The sequence below is a fragment of the Entelurus aequoreus genome, linkage group LG05 (genome assembly GCF_033978785.1).
Source record: "Entelurus aequoreus isolate RoL-2023_Sb linkage group LG05, RoL_Eaeq_v1.1, whole genome shotgun sequence".
NCBI classification, from domain to species: Eukaryota; Metazoa; Chordata; class Actinopteri; order Syngnathiformes; family Syngnathidae; genus Entelurus; species Entelurus aequoreus.
Genome location: NC_084735.1, coordinates 88,268,711 through 88,287,965, shown reverse-complemented (window position 1 = coordinate 88,287,965; position 19,255 = coordinate 88,268,711). Strand labels below are relative to the sequence as shown.

The 19,255-nt window shown below is 38.2% G+C and overlaps 3 protein-coding genes across 6 annotated transcripts in view; 1 reads left to right on the top strand and 2 right to left on the bottom strand.

The window, feature by feature from the left end:
- LOC133649917 (zinc finger protein 235-like) lies at positions 1-9,864 on the bottom strand. The gene is made up of 2 exons (XM_062046632.1): positions 9,539-9,864; positions 1-937 (listed from the first exon to the last, which is right to left on the bottom strand). The coding sequence occupies exons 1-2, from the start codon at positions 9,720-9,722 to the stop codon at positions 255-257; spliced, it is 867 nt and encodes a 288-aa protein (XP_061902616.1). The 5' UTR covers positions 9,723-9,864; the 3' UTR covers positions 1-254.
- Positions 9,865-10,132: 268 nt separating this feature from the next.
- Positions 10,133-15,569, bottom strand: LOC133651255 (CBY1-interacting BAR domain-containing protein 1-like). Its single transcript, XM_062049323.1, has 9 exons — positions 15,535-15,569; positions 14,431-14,665; positions 13,578-13,646; positions 12,676-12,777; positions 12,577-12,582; positions 12,329-12,433; positions 12,145-12,258; positions 12,009-12,089; positions 10,133-11,952 (listed from the first exon to the last, which is right to left on the bottom strand). Exons 1-9 carry the CDS (start codon positions 15,561-15,563, stop codon positions 11,851-11,853), a joined length of 843 nt encoding a protein of 280 aa, XP_061905307.1. The 5' UTR covers positions 15,564-15,569; the 3' UTR covers positions 10,133-11,850.
- A 994-nt stretch (positions 15,570-16,563) lies between these two features.
- LOC133651251 (integrator complex subunit 3) overlaps positions 16,564-19,255 on the top strand; it is a 17,127-nt gene continuing 14,435 nt past the window's right edge. For all 4 annotated transcript variants that reach the window (XM_062049314.1, XM_062049313.1, XM_062049312.1 and 1 more), the window contains exons 1-9: positions 16,564-16,902; positions 17,184-17,267; positions 17,341-17,424; positions 17,491-17,604; positions 18,307-18,391; positions 18,464-18,530; positions 18,721-18,862; positions 18,924-19,053; positions 19,229-19,255. The exon at positions 19,229-19,255 is cut by the window's right edge and continues 71 nt beyond it. In XM_062049314.1, coding sequence (XP_061905298.1) covers positions 16,819-16,902; positions 17,184-17,267; positions 17,341-17,424; positions 17,491-17,604; positions 18,307-18,391; positions 18,464-18,530; positions 18,721-18,862; positions 18,924-19,053; positions 19,229-19,255 — 817 coding nt within the window. In that variant the 5' untranslated portion in view covers positions 16,564-16,818. The remainder of the gene's footprint in view (positions 16,903-17,183; positions 17,268-17,340; positions 17,425-17,490; positions 17,605-18,306; positions 18,392-18,463; positions 18,531-18,720; positions 18,863-18,923; positions 19,054-19,228) is intronic.

Here is a 19,255-nt window from a genome sequence, read left to right as displayed (position 1 = left end):
TCGTGTGTGTGTGTTGTATCAGCTAAGTGCAATACTGACATAGGTCCAAATGTTTGAAACACTAAATACTGATATCATGTGTGTTTATTGTATCTGCTGATGTAAACAAGTCTGATACTGACATAGATCCAAATGTTTGAAACACTACATACTGATATCATGTGTGTGTTGTATCTGCTAAGTGCGATACTGATATCGCTGCAAATGAGAAAGGAGCAGCAGTGGGAGGAGCCAATCAGAGCAGGCCTGGGGGGTCACAGCGGCACCTTGTGGGCGTGTCCTCCACAGGTGTGGGCGTGTCCTCCACAGGTGTGGGCGTGCAGCGAGCGCCTCTCCTGGTAGCGCTTGCCACAGGCGGCGCAGGCGTGCGGCTTCTCGCCCGAGTGGGTCATCATGTGGCGTTTGAGGTCCACCTTCTGCACGAAGCTCTTGTGGCACAGGCGGCACTCGTGCACCTTGTCCTTCCTGTGGAAGCGCTCGTGCGTCTCCAGCGACACCTTCTGGCGGAAGGTCTTCCCACACAGGCTGCAGACGAAGGCCTTCTCGCCCGTGTGGATCTTCATGTGGGCGTCCAGGTTGCCCAGCTGCCTGAAGTCCTTGGCGCACACCTGGCAGGTGTAGGGTTTCTCTCCCGTGTGGATCCTCCTGTGCACCTGCAGGTGTTGGCTCATGGAGAACTTCCTGCCGCACACCTCGCACACGTGCCTCCTCACCTGCCGCTCACCTGGGCTCTTCTTCTGACGCTGTTGCGCAACACCGTCTGAGGGTCCAGTGGGCGGGGCTTCTTCTCGCTTTCCTTCCTGATCCTCCCTGGAAGACACTGGCTCCGCCTCCTCGCCATCACCCTCCGTGCACTTCCCACACTCGCCGCAGCGCCGCCACACCACACCTTCACCTTCACCTTCTGGATCACAATGGACTGTAGGGGGCGGAGCCTCTGTAAGGGAGGAGAGTCATTGGTCCCACAAAGTTGAGAAGTAAACATTATAAATGAGAAGTAAATATTGCAAATGTTATGAATGACAAGTAAATATTGCAAATGTAATGAAAGAGAAGTAAATATTACAAATGTTATGAAAGAGAAGTAAATATTACAAATGTTATGAATGAGAAGTAAATATTACAAATGTTATGAATGAGAAGTAAAGATTACAGATGTCATGAATGAGAAGTAAATATTACAAATGTTATGAATGAGAAGTAAATATTACAAATGTTATGAATGAGAAGTAAAGATTACAGATGTCATGAAAGAGAAGTAAATATTACAAATGTTATGAATGAGAAGTAAATATTACAAATGTTATGAATGAGAAGTAAAGATTACAGATGTCATGAATGAGAAGTAAATATTACAAATGTTATGAATGAGAAGTAAATATTGCAAATGTAATGAAAGAGAAGTAAATATTACAGATGTCATGAATGAGAAGTAAATATTACAAATGTTATGAAAGAGAAGTAAATATTACAAATGTCATGAAAGAGAAGTAAATATTACAAATATCATGAATGAGAAGTAAATATTGCAAATGTTATGAAAGAGAAGTAAATATTACAAATGTTAATAAAGACAAGTACATATTACAAATGTTATGAAAGAGAAGTAAATATTACAAATGTTATGAATGAAATGTAAATATTACAAATGTTATGAAAGAGAAGTAAATATTACAAATGTTATGAAAGAGAAGTAAATATTGCAAATGTTATGAGAGAGAAGTAAATATTGCAAATGTTATGAAAGAGAAGTAAATATTACAAATGTTATGAAAGAGAAGTCAAAATTGCAAATGTTATGAATGAGAAGTAAATATTGCAAATGTTATGAAAGAGAAGTAAATATTACAAATGTTATGAAAGAGAATATTACAAATGTTATGAATTAAATGTAAATATTACAAATGTTATGAATGAGATGTAAATATTACAAATGTTATGAAAGATAAGTAAATATTGCAAATGTTATGAATGAGAAATATTGCAAATGTTATGAATGAGAAGTAAATATTACAAATGTTATGAAAGAGAAGTAAATATTGCAAATGTCATGAAAGAGAAGTAAATATTGCAAATGTTATGAAAGAGAAGTAAATATTACAAATGTTATGAATTAGATGTAAATATTACAAATGTTATGAAAGAGAAGTAAATATTACAAATGTTATGAAAGAGAAGTAAATATTACAAATGTTAAAAAAGACAAGTAAATATTACAAATGTTATGAAAGAGAAGTAAATATTACAAATGTTATGAATGAAATGTAAATATTACAAATGTTATGAAAGAGAAGTAAATATTACAAATGGTTATGAAAGATAAGTAAATATTGCAAATGTTATGAAAGAGAAATAATTATAAATGTTATGAATGAGAAGTAAATATTGCAAATGTTATGAATGAGAAGTAAATATTACAAATGTTATGAAAGAGAAGTAAATATTACAAATGTTATGAATGATAAGTAAATATTGCAAATGTAATGAATGAGATTAAATATTACAAATGTTATGAATGAGAAGTAAATATTACAAATGTTATGAAAGAGAAGTAAATATTGCAAATGTTATGAATGAGCAGTAAATATTGCAAATGTTATGAATGAGAAGTAAATATTGCAAATGTAATGAATGAGATTAAATATTACAAATGTTGTGAAAGAGAAGTGAATATTACAAATGTTATGAATGAAAAGTAAATATTACAAATGTTATGAATGAGAAGTAAATATTACAAATGTCATGAAAGAGAAGTAAATATTACAAATGTTATGAATGAAAAGTAAATATTACAAATGTTATGAATGAGAAGTAAATATTACAAATGTTAAGAATGAGAAGTAAAGATTACAAATGTCATGAAAGAGAAGTAAATATTACAAATGTTATGAAAGAGAAGTAAATACTACAAATGTCATGAAAGAGAAGTAAATATTACAAATGTTATGAAAGAGAAGTAAATACTACAAATGTTATGAAAGAGAAGTAAATATTACAAATGTTATGAAAGAGAAGTAAATACAGCCCTTTGAGACACTTGTGATTTAGGGCTATATAAATAAACATTGATTGATTGATTGATTGACTACAAATGTTATGAAAGAGAAGTAAATATTACAAATGTTAAGAAAGAGAAGTAAATATTACAAATGTCATGAATGAGAAGTAAATATTACAAATGTTATTAAAGAGAAGTAAATATTACAAATGTTATGAAAGAGAAGTAAATACTACAAATGTTATGAAAGAGAAGTAAATATTACAAATGTTATGAAAGAGAAGTAAATACTACAAATGTTATGAAAGAGAAGTGAATATTACAAATGTTATGAAAGAGAAGTAAACATTACAAATGTCATGAATGAGAAGTAAATATTACAAATGTTATGAAAGAGAAGTAAATATTACAAATGTTATGAAAGAGAAGTAAATACTACAAATGTTATGAAAGAGAAGTAAATATTACAAATGTTATGAATGAGATGTAAATATTACAAATGTTATGAAAGAGAAGTAAATATAAAGAAGTATTAAGTGTGTAATAATATTTATGTTTTCTACAAGTTGGGATCCCAACTTAGTCAATAAAACAACAAGTAAACAAAAACGTAGTCACTAAAACAACAAGTAAACAAAAAGGTAGTCAATAAAACAACAAGTAAACAACAACTTAGTCACTAAAACAACAAGTAAACAAAAACTTAGTCAATAAAACAACAAGTAAACAAAAAGGTAGTCAATAAAACAACAAGTAAACAACAACTTAGTCACTAAAACAACAAGTAAACAAAAACTTAGTCAATAAAACAACAAGTAAACAAAAACTTAGTCAACAAAACAACAAGTAAACAAAAACTTAGTCAATAAAACAACAAGTGAACAAAAACTTAGTCAACAAAACAACCAGTAAACAAAAACTTAGTCACTAAAACAACAAGTAAACAAAAACTTAGTCAACAAAACAACCAGTAAACAAAAACTTAGTCACTAAAACAACAAGTAAACAAAAACTTAGTCAACAAAACAACAAGTAAACAAAAACTTAGTCACTAAAACAACAAGTAAACAAAAACTTAGTCACTAAAACAACAAGTAAACAAAAACTTAGTCAACAAAACAACAAGTAATTAAAAATAAAAACTACTTTCACTTCTAAATGTTACTTTTTCTCACTTTGTTCAATTTGTCAACAATAACAAACCTAATAATGATTGTGTTCCAAATAATATATCCACCAAATCACTCTTGGTATCGACACCACTAATAGATGGCTGTATCGTGTGACTGCAGCAACACTAATGATGTTCTCTCTACTACTCTTCTTTCTCTCTACTACTCTTCTTATGTACACCTTGATGTTCTCTCTACTACTCTTCTTTCTCTCTACTACTCTACTTATGTACACCTTGATGTTCTCTCTACTACTCTTCTTTCTCTCTACTACTCTTCTTTCTCTCTACTACTCTTCTTATGTACACCTTGATGTTCTCTCTACTACTCTTCTTTCTCTCTACTACTCTTCTTTCTCTCTACTACTCTTCTTATGTACACCTTGATGTTCTCTCTACTACTCTTCTTTCTCTCTACTACTCTTCTTATGTACACCTTTATGTTCTCTCTACTACTCTTCTTTCTCTCTACTACTCTTCTTATGTACACCTTGATGTTCTCTCTACTACTCTTCTTTCTCTCTACTACTCTTCTTATGTACACCTTTATGTTCTCTCTACTACTCTTCTTTCTCTCTACTACTCTTCTTATGTACACCTTGATGTTCTCTCTACTACTCTTCTTTCTCTCTACTACTCTTCTTTCTCTCTACTACTCTTCTTATGTACACCTTGATGTTCTCTCTACTACTCTTCTTTCTCTCTACTACTCTTCTTATGTACACCTTTATGTTCTCTCTACTACTCTTCTTTCTCTCTACTACTCTTCTTATGTACACCTTGATGTTCTCTCTACTACTCTTCTTTCTCTCTACTACTCTTCTTATGTACACCTTTATGTTCTCTCTACTACTCTTCTTTCTCTCTACTACTCTTCTTATGTACACCTTAATGTTCTCTCTTCTTATGTACACCTTAATGTTCTCTCTTCTTATGTACACCTTGATGTTCTCTCTACTACTCTTCTTATGTACACCTTGATGTTCTCTCTACTACTCTTCTTATGTACACCTTGATGTTCTCTCTTCTTATGTACACCTTGATGTTCTCTCTTCTTATGTACACCTTGATGTTCTCTCTTCTTATGTACACCTTGATGTTCTCTCTACTACTCTTCTTATGTACACCTTGATGTTCTCTCTACTACTCTTCTTATGTACACCTTGATGTTCTCTCTTCTTATGTACACCTTGATGTTCTCTCTTCTTATGTACACCTTGATGTTCTCTCTACTACTCTTCTTATGTACACCTTGATGTTCTCTCTACTACTCTTCTTATGTACACCTTGATGTTCTCTCTTCTTATGTACACCTTGATGTTCTCTCTTCTTATGTACACCTTGATGTTCTCTCTACTACTCTTCTTATGTACACCTTGATGTTCTCTCCCTAAATTCCTTGTTGGGAAATGTTGTTCTTCAACAATTTGTACTGTAATTGTACAATATGTACTTTGTACTTATTGTTTACTTTCATGTTAATATCTATAACTCTAATTTACTTCCGTGTTGCTAACTTTACTAATAGTGCCTGTGGTCAAGGCTCATATCGTTCAGTTTCGCTCCCACACCAACGGCACAACATCATTTTTACTTCATAAAATAGATTTACTGGTAGTAAGTAAGATACCAAAAGTTCGGAAATTGACACCTAGCCCATTTTGTGTAATCGGTGTTGAAAGCCGGTACTATTTTTCAGTGAGGCGCAGTGATATCTAGTGGGGAGTGGCGCGGTTTTGGTCACATGGACCAATCAGGTAGCAGCTTTATTCTAACAACATACCTGCTATGGCGACGACAACATCCGAGAGTGAAGAGGAACGAAAGACCTCAAAAGTTAGAAAAAAAGTGCGTAAAGAGGAAAATAAAAGATGCTATATGCATCTTTCATCTGTGAACAATGAGGACGTCCAGCACTTCACTCGGACACGGTGGGACACATACAGAAACTATTTAAAACAGTGGCTTTGTCTGCAAGACCAGAACAAGCATCTGGCAGAAATCTATAAACATTGCTCGGATGTAGATTTTGACGCTATTCCTGACGACGCTGGGTTTCACGCAACATGCTACCGACGTTTTACAGATAAATCTGCATTGTTTTATGCCGAGAAAAGGACCGCACGGGCGGTGGGAGAACCATCTGCAGCCGCAGGTCAGTCAGCAGGCACGTCTGAAACTCCCCGAAAGAAACTTCGATCTCGTTCAGGTTTGCCCGTTGCTTCTGCCGGCCCCGTCCTGCCAGCCATCTGTATAATTTGTCAAAAAGTGGAAAAGTACACTCGTGTGGGAGGAAAACGCCAGAGGGATCAACTCACACAAGCAGAAACCGTGTCGGCAGGTATGTGACACACACACACACACACACACACACACACACACACACACACACACACACACACACACACACACACACACGTGTGTGAATCTATAGTAATAATGTTACAGTACATAGCGTAGGATTGAAAGAATGTGTTGTTACTTTGTAATAACCAAATGGACCATTTATACACTGTCAGAGTTAAGGGGAGACCTTGGAATTTAAAAGTTTGAGAACCACTGGCCTAGAAAAGGAAGCCCCACCCATCCCCCCATGTACCTTCACACCACAGCCCCAATCTCTCTCTCCCCCCCCCCACACACACACACACACACACACACCCCTGGACTGATTTACACATCACAACCCCCACCCCTCCCCCCGCACACCTCACCCCTCATCCCTGAACTGTCAAAGTCTTTATTGACCAAAGACTGTTAACAAAATCAGTCGACATTTTTGCCCCCATCAAGGCTCAAAAACTGAAGACCTTTAGTGACCAGGCAAAAACAAAGACAAAATCTGCAGCAGCCAAAGATGTCATTCTGCGTGCAGACAAGAAACTTTTCTCCAGGCTACTCATTATTGGTCAAAGTAGAAAGGTAGACCTGAGGCAAATTCTGTCCTACTCCTTGGGAACGGTTTCATATCCCTTAGCCAGTACTGATGGGTCACTTGCTAAAACAGACAAATCTGCCTTGATGAATATATTGGAGAACAAAGACAAAGACTGCTTAGTTCAGCAAGTTCCGTCAGATGGAGCTATTCTCTTCGATGGCATGGCAGTCATTCAAGCCATGCATTCCAAACCAGCTACCTTTGGAGAGTTGGCTGACAACTTACTCCAGTACGTGGTCAAGATAGCTCTGCAGCACAAGTGTACAAGGATAGACTTTGTCATTGACCAGTATCCAGAAATCAGTATTAAAAACCTAGAGCGGTCACGGAGAGCTGAGGGTGGTACACAACAGGTGCAGATCTATGGACGGGATCAGAAGGCACCCACACAGTGGAAAAAGTTTCTATCTAATGGGACCAACAAAGCAGCACTGGCAGAATTCCTCTTTGTTGCATGGCGAGATGCTGATCTCACCATTTTGGGCAGGGACTTCAGCTTGTACATAGCACATGGAGAACTGTGTCACTGTGTTACTGTGAAAGAGGGTTCACAAACTGTCAGTGCTGTTCACGAACTGACATGTGACCATGAGGAATGTGACACTAGGGTGTTTTTACATGCACAGCATGCTGCACAAGAACATCAAACTGTTGTCATCAAAAGCCCTGACACTGATGTGGCAGTGATTGCTGTAAGTCTTCAAAGAGCTTTACAGTGTAGCTTGTATTTTTTCACGGGAGTAGGCAACAGAACGAGGATCATAGACGTGGCTAAGGTGGCAGCAGCTCTTGGCAACAGTGTTTGTTCTGCACTCATTGGCATCCATACCTTCACAGGTTGTGACTCGACCAGTGCCTTTCATGGCAAGGGCAAAAGGAAGACATTTTCTCTTGCTTGTCAGAAAGACGAATACCTGACTGCGTTCTCAAATCTGGGCAGCAGTTTTAACCTTGACCAGTCTACGTTCAAAACACTGAGCAAATATGTGTGCCACCTGTATGGACAGGCATCTGCCAAAGACGTGAACGATGCAAGATACAAAGCATTCTGTATGGCATCGTCAGCTTTGCCAGAACTGTCCATTCCCCCAACAAGTGATGCCCTCCACCAACACTGCAAAAGGGCAAACTACCAAGCAGCAGTAATGCGACATTCCCTGACTGGTATGATGTGTGCCCCTTCACCCATTGGCAATGGATGGTACATTGAGGATGGGGAGTTAACAGTAAGATGGATGACTAGAAATCCTGCCCCAGATAGTGTGCTGCAGGTAGTCCACTGTGGTTGCAAGACAAGCAAATGTGAAACAGAAAGATGTTCATGTATGTCTGCAAAAATGTCTTGTACTGATTTATGTCACTGCCAGAACTGTGGAAATGTTTCAAAGGAAACAGAAGAAAGAGGTGCATGGGATGATGACACAGATGAAAGTGATATTGATGAGTAATTACGCACCATGTCACCATGTAAAATTTGCCACTTTTGTTTCTTTATCAAGATGTTTGATTATCGAGATGCCACACTGCCATTTTAACGGTAAAGCTTAAATAATGTCTGTATTACCTTTTTTTTCAAATTTGTTTTGGTCTTTTGTGTGTGTTTGTGTGTGTGTGTGTGTGTGTGGGGGGGGGGGGGGTATAAATGACACATGCTGTGAAACAATTTGCTACTTTAATAAATATTTATCATATTTTATACCAATTTGGGCCTTTACTGCATCTATTTTAATCTTGTCCATTTTTGCCTTATTCCAGTTTTGGGGTGCATGGTAATATTTTGCTAGATTTTAAGCCACTTTTGGCCACGGTGTGTTACTTCTTTTGTACCTTTGATTACATAGAAGGTTGTGACATTTTTTTAATGTATGATACATAAGCTTTTAGCTAAATTTAATAAGTGTGTGCTTCATTGTGCTGGGGCAAATCACTTCAGTTGAATCGTTTTTTAAGAAATTTGCTACATTTCATGATCTAAATTCACATATGAGTATACTAAGGCACCAATATTTGTTTCAGATGTTAGGTATATGTATTTATGATATTTGAGAAAGATTTTGTGTTGCCAAAATGAATAAGACATATTTTACAAGCCAAAACTGCAGCACAAGATTTTCGTTTTTTGTGATTTACCTCTATATACATTTCTGGCTTGTGACAAAATTTGGCTAGGTATCATGTTCTGAACTTTTAACCCAAAGTCCAGAAGGGTATCATCTATGCAAAAATGCATTGAACAAGTTGTGCTTAGACGTGGGAGCGAAATTCATTTTCTAGGCACTTTTTCTCATGTCAGCTCACCGTCTATAAGCACTTTTGTCTTCTGACGATCCAAAGTAGCTTGCTAGTATCGATAGTACTGATACGGTGATGATGCAGGTGTGGGAGCAGTAGTGATGACGTCATGTAATGGCTGATCCGGGTATTTCCTTACTGCTGTGCTGCAAGTGAGCTAAGATTAGATCCACGACAGCAACAATTCCTTCCAGAACTTTCCTTGTGAGCTGCGCCACTTCCATGCCGCGGTGGTCGTCCAGCAGGCGGACAATGTGTTCCGCTGCCGCCCGCAGATGCTGCTCGACGGCCGGCCGCCAAGCGCCGCACGCTCGGGTCGACATTTGGCCGATGATATTATTATTATATTATATGATATTATTGTTGCTGGAATGTTCGGCCTCAAGAAGCGGAAAGAAAACACGCCAGCTTCCGGGTTAGCAGCCTGTCACATGATTTTGCGCATGCGCAATGTTCCCCTCCTCAAAGTTGGGTAAAGAAAAGTTTCACTTTGATGACTTCTTCTAGGCAACATTTACTAGTATTTTATATTTATTTACTAGTATTTTATATTTACTTACTAGTATTTTATATTTATTTACTAGTATTTTATATTTATTTACTAGTATTTTATATTTATTTACTAGTATTTTATATTTATTTGGAGCTCATTTGAGTCGTTCTTCTAATCAAAGTGTGGCCCCTTCCCTTCCCATCCAGAAGGTGGCAGTAGCGCACTACAAGCGCCATTCAACAGCAGGGAGGAAGAGGACGTCATGCTGCCCTCTGCTGGTCACATTTAAATACTTCATGTTTTCTTGTGAATATTACAGTCATGTATGAATATTGACATTGTTGTTGTCTTATATGCTTATGACATTAACACTCTTTATTAACATGTTCCATTCATGACGTCATCGTCACACTTCACAGGCACAATCCAAAATACAAATCTCAATATAAAAGCCAAATAAAAAGCTCAAATAAAGAGTCGAAATTCAAATAAAGAAAGATAAAAAACACAATAAAAAGGCCAAAAAAAGACGAATAAAAACAAAAAGCCAACCAAATAATAATAAAAAGACAATTAAAAAGAAAGAAATCCCCCCAAAAAGACAAATAACATTCCAAAAGAAATAAGACAAAAAAATACAAAGCCAAAATCCACAATAAAAGACAATAAATAAAAATCCAAGTAAAAAAATTGAACAATAAAAAGTAAAAGAATAAAAAGCTAATAAAAATTCAAAATAAAAGAAAAAAATTAAATCAAAATAAAAAGCCAAAAAGCTAATACAAATCCAAAATATAAGAAGATAAAAAAAATAAAAACAACAATGACAAAGTCAAAGATGACAATAAAACAAATAAAAATTAAACAACAATAATAAAAAATAAAACAACAATATTACAAATAAAAATAAAACAACAAAGATGACAATAATACAAAAAAAACAAAGATGGCAATAATAAAAATACAAATAAAACAACAAAAATACAAAAAAATATAAAACAACAAAAATACAAATACAAAAAAACAATAATACAAAAAAATATAAAACAACAAAAATACAAATACAAAAAAACAATAATACAAAAAAATATAAAACAACAAAAATACAAATACAAAAAAACAATAATACAAAAAAATATAAAACAACAATAATACAAATAAAAATTAAACAACAATAATACAAATACAAATAAAACAACAAAAATACAAAAAAATATAAAACAACAAAAATACAAATACAAAAAAACAATAATAAAAAAAAATAAAACAACAATAATACAAATAAAAATTAAACAACAATAATACAAATACAAATAAAACAATAATAATACAAATAAAACAACAAAAATACAAATGAAAATGAACCAGTAACAATGCAAATACAAATTAAACAACAATAATACAAATAAAAATAAAACAACAATAATACAAATAAAAATTAAACAACAAAGATGACAATAATACAAAAAAACAAAGATGGCAATAATACAAATACAAATAAAACAACAATAATACAAATACAAATAAAACAACCACAATACCAATAAGAATAAAACAACAATACAAATAAAAATTAAACAACAATAATACAAATACAAATAAAACAATAATAATACAAATAAAAATTAAACAACAAAAATACACATAAAAATGAAACAACAATACAAATGAAAATGAAACAACAATAATACAAATCTAAATGAAACAACAATAATACAAATAACAATTAAACAACAATAATACAAATACAAATTTAACAACAATAATAAAAATAACAATTAAACAACAATAATACAAATAAAAATTAAACAACAAAAATAAAAATAAAACAATACAAATGAAAATGAAACAACAATAATACAAATAAAAATTAAACAACAAAAATAAAAATAAAAACAATACAAATGAAAATGAAACAACAATAATACAAATAAAAATCAAACAAATAAGACTCTTCATCAACTTTCCTCCTCAGAGTCTTCATCCTCCTCTTCCTCAGACTCATCTTCATCCTCCTCCTCTTCCTCTCTGCTCGCTTGGCGTCCGGAGGCTCTCTGTTGCTACGGCAACCACGGAGGTGAGGACACAGAAGTGAGCGTGAGGGGGCGGGACCTACCTGGAAAGGTGTGGAGGCGGTGCCCTCCAGGGAGTTGGCTGGCGTCAGGTAGTCGGGGGGGTGCAGGGAACTCCTGAACACCTGAAGGCAGCGCTGCAGGTCAGGTGAGCGCTGAGGGAGAGTGGGCGGGGCTTACCTTGAGGTCCTCCTCCTCCTCCACACTGTGGATGCTGTGATAGGCCAGCGTGTAGAGCTCCAAGGCCTTGGCGTGGAAGGACATCTCCACCGTCACAAAGTCACTCAGGATCTTCTGCAGGACACACACACACACCTTGTGGGGGCGTGGCTTGGAAGGAGGCGTGGCTTGGGCCGTGGCACACCTTAAGGTCTCGCATCTTCTGCTTCTCAAACTCCTCCATGGTCTCCTCCAGTTGACGGGTGGTGCGTGTGGCGTCCATGGTGGCCCGCTGCAGGTCGCTCTCCGCCTGATGCACACACCGCCATCATCACAACACCATCACAACACCATCACAACACCATCGTCACAACACCATTACAACACCATCACAACACCATCGTCACAACACCATCATCACAAACACAAATGCTGCTCTTTCTGTGTACACACCTGAGACTGGAGGCAGAGTCAAGGAACACTTACTTCAATCACACACACACACACACACACACACACACACACACACACACACACACAGGTAAAAGATACGATGACTTGGCGGTCCGAGGGGTTCTTCTGGCGAGTTCTTTCCAGCTGATCCATTTGTTTGGACTCTCGTGTTCTGGCACTCTGAGTGGTCTTCACGTCCTCCTGGGTGGACACACACACACACACACACACACACACACACACACACACACACACACACACACACACACACACACACACACTTGTTACTATGACCACACACACACACTTGTTACTATGACCACACACACACACTTGTTACTATGACTACACACACACACACACACACACTTGTTACTATGACCACACACACACACATTTGTTGCTATGACCACACACACACACTTGTTACTATGACTACACACACACACACACACTTGTTACTATGACCACACACACACACACATTTGTTGCTATGACCACACCCACACACTTGTTACTATGACCACACACACACACACACACACACTTGTTACTATGACCACACACACACACACTTGTTACTATGACTACACACACACACACACACACACACACACACACACACTTGTTACTATGACCACACACACACACATTTGTTGCTATGACCACACCCACACACTTGTTACTATGACCACACACACACACACACACACACACACACACACACACACACACACACACACACACACACTTGTTACTATGACCACAAAAAACACACACACACACACACACACCCACACACTTGTTACTATGACCACACACACACACCCACACACACACACACACACACACACACACACACACCCACACACACACACCCACACCCACACACACACCCACACCCACACACACACACACACACACACACACACGCACACACACACACACACACACACTTGTTGCTATGAGCACATGATGCTAGCAGTAATGCTAAGACTTACCCTTTTGCGTCGCACCACAGCATTGTAACCTTTTAACGGCTCAATGACCTTGACCTCCAGTCGCTCCACCTGTAACATCACACCTATTATTATTATTAATGTACTTACTACTATTATTATTATTAATGTACTTACTACTATTATTATTATTAATGTACTTACTACTATTATCATTATTAATGTACTTACTACTATTCATATGATTAATGTACTTACTACTATTATTATTATTAATGTACTTACTACTATTATTATTATTAATGTACTTACTACTATTATTATTATTATTATTATAAATAAAATGTACTTACTACTATTATTCATATTATTCATGTACTTACTACTATCATTATTATTAATGTACTTACTACTATTATTATTATTAATGTACTTACTACTATTATTATTATTAATGTACTTACTACTATTATTATTATTATTATTAATGTACTTACTACTATTATTATTATTATTAATGTACTTACTACTATTTAATGTACTTACTATTATTATTATTATTATTAATGTACTTACTACTATTTAATGTACTTACTATTATTATTATTATTAATGTACTTACTACTATTTAATGTACTTACTACTATTATTATTATTAATGTACTTACTACTATTTAATGTACATACTACTATTATTATTATTAATGTACTTACTACTATTTAATGTTCTTACTACTATTATTATTATTAATGTACTTACTACTATTTAATGTACTTACTACTATTATTATTATTAATGTACTTACTACTATTTAATGTACTTACTACTATTATTATTATTAATGTACTTACTACTATTTAATGTTCTTACTACTATTATTATTATGAATGTCACCTGTGCTTGGCGGTAGTCCTGAATCTTGGCCAGGTGGCTGGCAAAGTGCTTCAAAGCGTTCTTCAGGCTGGGAGTCTCCGTGTCAGAATACTGGCCCAGCTCACGCACCAGCAGGTCCGCCTTGTCCCGAACACGAGCTGAGTTACGTCCGTACGCCGCCAACGTCTGACACATCTTGCCAAAATGCTTCTCCACGTTACTGATGCGCTCCTGGATCCTCTTGGTCTGATTGTCCCTGAACACACCGCTCATTAATAACACGTTCATATTGTCAACATCTTGTCTTATTGTCCCTGAACACACCACTCACTAATAACACATTCATATTGTCAACATCTGACACATTGTCTGATTGTCCCTGAACACACCGCTCACTAATAACACATTATTGTCAACATCTGACACATCTTGTCTGATTGTCCCTGAACACACCGCTCACTAATAACACATTCATATTGTCAACATCTGACACATCTTGTCTGATTGTCCCTGAACACACCGCTCACTAATAACACATTCATATTGTCAACATCTGACACATCTTGTCTGATTGTCCCTGAACACACCGCTCACTAATAACACATTCATATTGTCAACATCTGACACATATTGTCTGATTGTCCCTGAACACACCGCTCACTAATAACACATTCATATTGTCAACATCTGACACATCTTGTCTGATTGTCCCTGAACACACCGCTCACTAATAACACATTCATATTGTCAACATCTGACACATCTTGTCTGATTGTCCCTGAACACACCGCTCACTAATAACACATTCATATTGTCAACATCTGACACATTGTCTGATTGTCCCTGAACACACCGCTCACTAATAACACATTATTGTCAACATCTGACACATCTTGTCTGATTGTCCATGAACACACCGCTCACTAATAACACATTCATATTGTCAACATCTGACACATTGTCTGATTGTCCCTGAACACACCACTCACTAATAACACATTCATATTGTCAACATCTGACACATCTTGTCTGATTGTCCCTGAACACACCGCTCACTAATAACACATTCATATTGTCAACATGAATAAATGATACATGAATAAATGATACATGAATAAATGATACCTCATCCGGGCGTCGGGAGTTCGACTCATCTCTGCTGAGAAGTAAGAATGGAACCAATCAACCACTGACGTCCCAAGTCCACGCTAACTAGCGCCTAACAGGCTTGTAACTAGCAAACAGGCTTGTAACTACCAGGTTAGCAACTAGCAGGTTAGCACTTAGCTGGTTAGCAACTAGCAGGTTAGCAACTAGCAGGTCAGCAACTAGCTGGTTAGCAACTAGCAGGTTAGCACCTAGCAGGTTAGCAACTAGCTGGCTGGCAAACGACACTTCGTCGTTTCCATGGATTCCTTTTCTTCTTCTTTATTTCGACGGGAGTGTTGCAAGCAATGTTCAGGTGAGTGCTGCCCCCTGCTGTACATCCAGGTGACATCACATGTACAGACATGTACAGACATGATTTAAAGGCCACTATTTCCTTCATTCGACGGTTGCGTCTTTAAGTCTAGCATGCTCTTATAGCAACACTGTACGTTTGTATTAATGACATGTAAGTTTATATTAATGACATGTAAGTTTATATTAACACTGCAGTCTTACATCACGACACCTAGCGGCGGCAGTCGGGATTACAACAACAGAACACGAGACTCCACATTCTTCTCCTCCAACATCTTTTGACCAAAACACTTTAAATGTTGTGTAAAGTCTATTTTCAATTAACTTATTTCAATCACGTCAACTCCGACTTGTTTAGTTTGGCATTATTAAAGCGTTATTACACAGTAATGTCTCGTAGTTAGGGTTCATATAATTTATATAGATACATATTTGTATTACATGTATATAGAAACCTTGTAACATGACATTTTAATGATTGAGCATGACTTCCACGGTAAAACGTCATCTATTGTGCCTAAAACTTGTACGAAAATAAACTCAACAATATTACTTCATACTGGGACGCTGTTTGGCTTTGATTGGCTGCAGCGCGCAAAATGTCTCTCTTCCCATTGGCCGAGATTCCCGTCAGTCACACATGTGCGGGCAGTGATTGGTCAGATGACCGGAAGTGATGTCCGTCGTCTTCCTGAAGTCGAACAGTAGAACCGAGCGGGACGGAGAGCGAAGCTGCTCGGATGCAACTTTGTCAAACAAGTGTCAACTTTGGCAAACAAGACAATCCCGGATGCAACTTTGACAAACAAGACGACCCCGGATGCAACTTTGACAAAGTCTTGACTTCACCTGACACCGGAAGTCCCGCCTGTGTTCCGACAAAAGGCGCCTTTTACTGGCTTTTGTGACCGCGCAGTTCCAGCGGCTTCAGCTCGGCGGCCGCAGATGGAAGCTGCCCCGGCCAAGGCGAAGCTGCTGGGCCGCCTGCTGGTGTCCAACCAACTGGACGCCAAGGACGAGCTGGAGGAGGTAGGACGAGCCGGAAGTCACCGCGGGCTAACACGCTAGCATGCTAGCTAGCCTAGCCTAGCCTAGGATGCTAATGGACGTCAACATCTTGTGTACTTGCTCAATCAAAGCTTTCACTTTTCCTCCAAAAGTATTCTTCACTTTTTATTTTGAAGAGTGGAGTGTCCTCATTAATGTCACACTACTACTACTGATCCATCCATCCATTTTCCTACCGCTTGTCCCTTTTGGGCAAAGAGTATTCATTTCAACACGACCTAAAGTAAACTGTGTGTTTGTAGAAACTGGAGCGTTGTGTCGGAGTGGTCCATGCCTTGTCTAATGGACTGTCTGAGAGGGAGGCCAACGATGCTCTCACCGCCAACGTAAGTCACACACACACACACACACACACACACACACACACACACTGTAGTAATGTGTCACCATGGTCACCAGGTGTGCAAAGGCCCTCAGCAACATGACGAGGTGTGTCTGGGTCTCTTCGCTCTGCTCCTCACGGAACCCACTCAGGCCCAGCGGGTAAGACCCTTCATTCACCCTGTCTGCCATCGCCGCGGCAACAAAGGTGTGTGTGTGTGTGTTTAGTGTTATAGGGACCTGACGCTGATGAACAGGGACGGAATGAGCGTGATCCTGGTGAAGATCAACCAGATCTTGATGGAGAAGTTCCTCAAGCTGCAGGATGTTGCCAGAAAGCAGGTGAAGACACACACGTGTGTGTGTGTGTGTGTGTGTGTGTGTGTGTGTGTGTGTGTGTGTGTGTGTGTGTGTGTGTGTGTGTGTGTGTGTGTGTGTGTGTGTGCGCGCGCACGTACACACATGGAGCAGAGTGGTCTTTCAACTGTGTACTTACTTACTTGAAGTACTTACATATAGTGTACTTACAAAAACTGTACATACATACAGTATAGTGTACATACTTGGCATGTACTTACATATGATGCACTTACATATGATGTACTTACATAAGGTGTACTTACATAAGGTGTACTTACATAAAGTGTACTTACATATGATGTACTTATTTATGGTGTACTTAAATAAGTTGTACTTGCATAAAGTGTACTTACATATGATGTACTTAAATAAGTTGTACTTGCATAAAGTGTACTTACATATGATGTACTTACTTATGGTGTACTTAAATAAGTTGTACTTGCATAAAGTGTACTTACATATGATGTACTTAAATAAGTTGTACTTGCATAAAGTGTACTTACATATGATGTACTTACTGATGGTGTACTTAAACAAGTTGTACTTGCATAAAGTGTACTTGCATGAGGTGTACTTACATATGGTGTACATACTTGGCATGTACTTGCATAAAGTGTACTTACATGAGGTGTACTTACATATGGTGTATGTACTTGCATAAAGTGTACTTGTGTGTGTGCACAGCTGGTGTGGCTGGTCAGAGAGCTGGTAAAGAGCAGTGTGATAGGAGCTGATGGTGTCGTCATGACGCTACTCAAACAGATTGCAGGTCAGACACACACACACACACACACACTTTTAAGTGTGCACTGTGACAATGTGTGTGTGTGTGTGTGCGCAGGAGGAGACGTGTCCACAAAGAATCTTTGGTTGGCGGAAAGTGTCCTTGACATCCTGCAGGAGCAAAAGTATGACACACACACTTTTAAATGGCAGTGTATGTACCTACTGTGTGTGTGTGTGTGTGTGTGTGTGTGTGTGTGTGTGTGTGTGTGTGTGTGTGTGTGTGTGTGTGTGTGTGTGTGTGTGTGTGTGTGTGTGTGTGTGTGTGTGTGTGTGTGTGTGTGTGTGTGTGTGTGTGTGTGCGTGTGTGTGCAGGGAGTGGGTGGTGAAGAGCGGGATGCTGATCGCCATGTCGGTGTACACGTACCTGCGTCTGATCGTGGACCATGGCACTGCCAGTCTGCTGCCTCTGCGCCAGAAGGAAGTGGACTTCTGCATCAGCCTGCTGAGGGACAAGGTAAGGAGGCAAGGAAGCGAGGAGGCAGCATGGCAGCTGGTGGTCTTGTGTGCCCCTGCAGTTCTTGGAGTGCGTGATCATGGGCCGAGATCTGGTGCGCCTGCTCCAGAACGTGGCTCGTATCACGGAGATGGACCTCCTGTGGAGAGACCTGCTCCACAACCCTCAAGCCCTCAGTCCTCAGTTCACTGGTGAGCAGCTGCCCCTCCACGCCGGTCTCCATGACGACACCCGTGTGTGTGTGTGTGTGTGTGTGTGTGTGTGTGTGTGTGTGTGTGTGTGTGTGTGTGTGTGTGTGTGTGTGTGTGTGTGTGTGTGTGTGTGTGTGTGTGTGTGTGTGTGTGTGTGTGTGTGTGTGTGTGTCAGGCATCCTCCAGCTGCTCACAGCTCGGA